At 56.8% G+C, this 5,546-nt stretch overlaps 1 protein-coding gene across 1 annotated transcript in view; it reads right to left on the reverse strand.

Annotated features, from left to right (window-relative positions):
- Positions 1–4,337: 4,337 nt before the first annotated feature.
- The window catches only part of HOXC5 (homeobox C5), a 2,284-nt gene continuing 1,075 nt past the window's right edge, over positions 4,338–5,546 (reverse strand). The window contains exon 2 of the mRNA XM_006756953.2: positions 4,338–5,440. Within this exon, the coding sequence (XP_006757016.1) occupies positions 5,226–5,440 (215 nt within the window). The 3' untranslated portion in view covers positions 4,338–5,225. The remainder of the gene's footprint in view (positions 5,441–5,546) is intronic.

The following is a 5,546-nucleotide window of genomic DNA, read 5'->3' on the forward strand; positions in this document are numbered from 1 at the left end:
GCTGAAGTCTTGGTTACAGACCATGAGACTCGCTCCCTAAAGCTTTGAGGAGGCCGGATCGAGGGGAACAATTATAGACCAAGGGAAACTCCCATCTCCCCATTGCCTGGGTGGAAAGTTTTCAGAAACCCTCAAAAGCACAGACGTGGGGAGGTGAGAGTGGAGGAGGGCCAGACATGAGGAAGGGAGAACCTGAGAGCTCACTCTCCAAATGTGAGAATCCTCGGGGATCTGAATGCCCCCCGCCCCCCAGGAAATAAAGGACTAGAGAGGAGGGTGGGGAGGCGGAGGCTCTGTGAGAAACCCAGGGGAGGCTAGGATTTCCCCAGTCCCGGCGCTCGCTATCCCTCACACAGACCACCGACCACCAGGGTGGGGGCTGGGGCTCCAGCTCAGACGGTGTATTTGGGTCTCTGTCCCCCTTCCAGAGTCTGCCTGGGCTCCCTGTTGGTGCTGCTCCTGCTTCTTCCTGAGTCTCCAGGGCGGTAGGGGCGAGCCAGCAGCCTCTCTCCCAGTTCCCCAAATGCACCTCTTCACAATGCGGGTGCCTAGTCCCCCTCGTGCTCCAAGGCAATCCCCCACTATTCTGGAAAGGCATAGACCTGGCTCACCCCCTCCTCCCCTCCCCTTGCCCAATCTGCCCTCATTGGGACCACCTTCCCCCTGCTTCGGAATCCCTCGAGATGCTGGTGGGCTCCTGCAAGGAGCCTGAGTTCACATGTTGTCGCTTTCCTGGCTTAGCTCTGCGTGACCCGCAGGGTGGGGTACCACTCACAGGTGTGGAGGACACGTGCCTCCCAGGCTTGCCGCCTGTGCTGCTTTCCCAGAAACCTGAAGGGAGCCCCAGCCTGGGCCCTGGTGGCTCCATCCGCCAGAACCCACTCCCTCCTGAGGGCTGAGGCCTGGCCAGCCTAATAAAGACAGTTGCCTCCATTCGCCCACCCACTTACACTCCACTCATATGAGTAACCTCTAGGCCTCCCAGGCCTGGTTTTACCATAGGCAAGGGCTAGGGAAGCCAGGAAAGACCCCAGCAGCTAGAGGGAGGAGGAGGCATGAAACCACACTGGCCCCAGACAGACTAGAACCCCAGACCACTGAGGTTGAGACAGCTGCCCACCCAGGCCTACTGGTGAAGAAGAAGGGGATGCGTTAGGACCCCTGGGGTTCAGTTGGCCACTTTTAAGATGCTTCTGCCATTTCAGCTCAAAGCCTGTGGGTTCAGAAGTCCCAAAGCCCTCCTTCCCCAGCTGCCCACCCTGCCTGGACTCTGGGTCACTGGCCAAGGGCCAGACTGGCCCTTCCCTGGACCAGAGGCATTTTGCGCTTGCGGTTCACACACTCCTGCAAACACCCACCAAACACCCATATGTGGCCCCTGTCTTTCTTCCCAACTGAGGAGGGAGAGGGGGACAGGGAGACCTGGCAAAGCTCTAAAGAGCCCAGGCCTCTCTTTACCCCAGTTGACTAACAACTGGAGGGAACAAGGGCAGGGAGGAGAGGGATAGTCTGGGGGCGACAAGCTCCCCCATCCTCCTACCTCCCAGCGGCTTCTTCTCTTCTCCTACCCCAGCCTGATGGTGCCTGGTGCCTGGGGAGGCCTTCTTCCCCTTCCCTTAATGAGTGGGGACTGTCTTCTCTCACAAAGTGGGAAGATTAGGTAAACGGGAGAAAGGGTCAGAGAGAGAAAATTAACTTACAGCATTCGCCTGGGATTCATTTTCGAAGAAGTAACCTCTCTCACCATCATCCCCAGCGCCGTAATCCCCTCTAACTGCCAGGCCCTCTGTCCTAGCATTAAACCTCACCAGCAGCTGCGTGGCTGGACAGTTAAGATTATATATGATGTAAATATATTGTGGGTTTGTCAGCTCTCCCTACACCATAAAACTTGGTTTAATGACATCACGTGGTCCCCCAAGAGCCACTCACGGGCTTGCCTTCGGGCCATTCACATAAATAACCTCCAAAAGTTTCAAACTCCTAAATTCACATAGAAGCCGTGGGTATTTCTCTAATGCTCAGTTACACTAAAAAGACCTCGTGCTGCTCCTTTGCCCCACCCCCACACCCCCCTTGCAGGGTGGGGAGGGGGGAGAGGGTGGATCCTTATTTATTTACTTACTTATTTCCATAAGGACCTGTCGCCTTCCTTCGAGGTCGTGTTGATATTTTTTTCCTCCTATTTTTTTCCTCCTCTCTCCTCTAATTGCTCAGAGTGGGCCGTATCCCCCTCTTCCCACTCCCCCGGGAAGGTAAGTCATGCTTCTTCCCCTTCTTTTCGATGACAAGAGGGGGTGGGTTTCAGGGCAAAGTGAAGAGGCAGGCTTTATTGTCTCTGTTTGGGACCCAGGAGCCCCTCCACTAACTCCCCCAGAGTAATGCTAAACCCTGGTACGTGGAGATTGTTCCAGGGGGCTGGCTGGTGGGGGAACCACCTCAGACTCCAAAGTAGAAGCCTCTGCTCAGGGCGAAAAGCAAGGGTCTGGGCTGTACCCACTCCCAGTGCAGGGTTGTGGCTGCTGATGTTGCTGAAGCAGAGGCTGGGGCCTGGGCTAAGACCTGCAGATTGTGACAGGACCCGGGAACGGCAGGCATGGCTGCTTCCACCCAAGCCTGCCCAGCTCTTCCAGTGAAAGAGAGGCCCAAACCCTTCGGGGAGGAGGCAGTCAGTGCAAGGTGGGGCTGGAGCGCCCTGCCCAGCGGGTCTGAGCAACTTTGCCCCCACCCCTGGCCAAGCCCTTGGTTCTCCCCCTGGGGCGGTGCATCCCCTGGGGAGGAAGCCCAGGGCCTCGGGCAGTCAGGGAGGCTGGGGCAGGTGATGGCAGGCACCAGGGCCTCTTTCTTAGTTAACGATTACCCACTGGTGACGCCAGTGCTTCTCCATGCTTCACCGCTCACCCAATAGTTTTACTCAGCATGGAGAAAAAATTAAAATAACTCCCTGACGAAAAATTACACATTTTATTTGAGAAAGAGAGGGAGAAAAGAGAGAGAGAGAGAGAGAGAGAGTAGGCGAGCTGGCGCTGGGCTGTCTGCCGTGTGCTGGTGGAGGAGAGCCACTTCGGGGAGGCCTAATCTGGTCTGAGTGAGTGCAGTGTGAAGAAGGGTGCTGCAATGGGTGCAGTTCAATAAACATTTGGTGAGACCTCCTACTGGCTAGCGTGGAGTGAGGAAAGGCTCTTGGGTCTTTTAAAAAATGACAGGTGGCTTAGGCAATAGGATGCAGAGAAGTCAGTCCTTATAATAAATCCAAGGAGCATCAGCATTAATAATCATAAATATTCCCCTTACCCCTCCCCAGAGCCTCCCTGCTCCCTTTCCCTCTTGGCTGCTGGAAAAACCTTCTAGCCCAGCTCCTGAACCTACCCCCCCTCCCCTCCCCCCCCCCCCCCCCCAGTATGGGGGGCCTAGGCTTGGCTCCAGGAAATCACCCCATTGTGGGAGGCGGGAGAGGAAATGCAGTAAAGTTTTATGGACCCTTCCCACATTTGTTTCTCCTATAAAGTATTTCCTCCCCCTTCCCATCCCAAGAGCCTGAATCAGAGCAGAGCATGGGCCTAAGCCAGTCTCAGGCACCACCTGAATTATCTGCCGCTTCTCCTTCCCTTTTGCCCACCCTCCCCCTACACAAAATCCCAGCGACCAGAGATAAATGATGGCATACAGATGAAACTCAGGCACTGGTCTATGCAGCCTCTTTCCAGCTCATTGTCCCGCATAGCCCTAGGCCCTAGAAGGTGGGGAAACGGTCTGAAGATTCCTGCCAGGCAGGTATACCCTGCAGATTGCCCTCCCTACTCATCCTCCGCCAGTATCTGAGGAAGCTGAGACACACCTCCTCCAACTTCCCAGAACCCCTTTACTCAGCAGCACCAACTCTTTCTGAGGATCCTTCTGAGACCAAATAGGGCCCTAGGCTGAGGGCTCAGCCCTTTATGTCCACCTAGGCCCCTCGGGAACCCCTTAACCCTACTGCAGAGCCACGGAGTCCCTGCAGATTCGTTCTTGCCTGCAGTGAGGGCCGCTGTCAGTCTAGAGGCCCCAGATCCACCCAGCCAAAAAGAGAATGGGGTGCAGAGGCCCGAATGCCTTGAATGGCCACAGCACAGGACAGACACCTGGGTCCTCCCCTTCCCCCAGAGGCCCTGCTTGGGGTCAGGGGTCAGGACAGGAGCCCACTTTCACCTGCCTTGTCTCAATACCTGAAGAAGCCCCTAAAAATTCCTTTAAAGAGGAGGTTTAAAGGCTGTGGGCCTCCCCCTCCACCTCACAGCCCATTTAGACATTTTTGCCCAATACGTGCCCCAAACAGAGAGGAGCCACTGCATTTTTAGTCCTGTTCTCTCTTTGTCTTTATTTGCTATGACAAAATATAGTTTCAGGAAAGACCCGGCGTCAATAAATAGTTGTACAACAGCGATGGGGCAGGCGGGCACAGAAAGTGGCGGCAAGGATACTAGCAGCCAGGAGCCCCTAGGACCGCTGCTGGGGTCCTGTGGCAGGGAGCCTCAATAGTTGAGCTCGCTAGTGGTCTGAGGCTGGGGGCCTGAAGGCATGCAGAGGGCGCAGGCTGGAGAGGTTCCCGGGTTTGGGGGTCGGAGGAAGGTTTAGAGAGCATAGGACAACCCAAGGGGCCAGAGGCAGACTTCAATCGGCTCCCTCCTTTATTATGCAAATCATTAAAAAATGAAAAACTTGAGTGTAGTCACTACAACGAAGCACCCCGAATCTGGCGCCAGACTCCCCCAGGCACAACCACTCTCTCGCCAGATCGAAGCGGCCTGGCCAGCCGAAACCGGGAACAAAGGAGAGAGCGAGGTTGGAGGGTCGGGGCGCCCGGCCTGCAGCAACCACACGGCCCACCTTAACGGGGGTGGGTCCAGCTGGGGCTGGAAGGCTGAGAGGCGGCCCAGGCCTGTCCGGTGGGGTCGGCGCCAGCCTGGGCAGCGCCAGGAAGCCATAGCCCTGGGAACCCTGCGGAGCTAGCCCTGGGGCAGCCCGGAGCCCAGCAGAACTAAGGGGAGCCAGCACAGCGTGGTCAGCCCACGGGAACCTGGGGTCGGTGGAGATGCGGGTGCCGGGGAAAACGCTTTTGTCTCTGAGGCCCGGAGCGGGTCCCCGGCCACCGCCCTTGCCCTAAAATACAGAGAGGAGAACCGGAAAGGAAAGGCGAGGGGAGTGGGAGCAGCCAGGGCGCTCCGGGCGGGCCTCTTCGCCGCCTCCTAAAGAGCCTCTTTGCTTTTCATTTTGGAATCTTTCTTCCACTTCATCCTGCGGTTCTGGAACCAGATCTTGATCTGTCTCTCGTTGAGACACAAGTTGTTGGCGATCTCTATGCGCCTGCGGCGAGTGAGGTAGCGGTTAAAGTGGAATTCTTTTTCCAGTTCCAAAGTCTGGTAGCGCGTGTAACTGGTGCGGGACCGCTTGCCGTCTGTCTCTGGAATATAAGCCCCCCCAAGCCAGGAAGGGGTGAATAGCGTGCAGCGCCTCAGCGTCCCCACCCGAGTCCCAGGCCCCGACCCGCGGCGGAGGGATGGAGGCGA

The sequence above is a fragment of the Myotis davidii genome, unplaced genomic scaffold (genome assembly GCF_000327345.1).
Source record: "Myotis davidii unplaced genomic scaffold, ASM32734v1 scaffold233, whole genome shotgun sequence".
NCBI lineage: Eukaryota > Metazoa > Chordata > Mammalia > Chiroptera > Vespertilionidae > Myotis > Myotis davidii.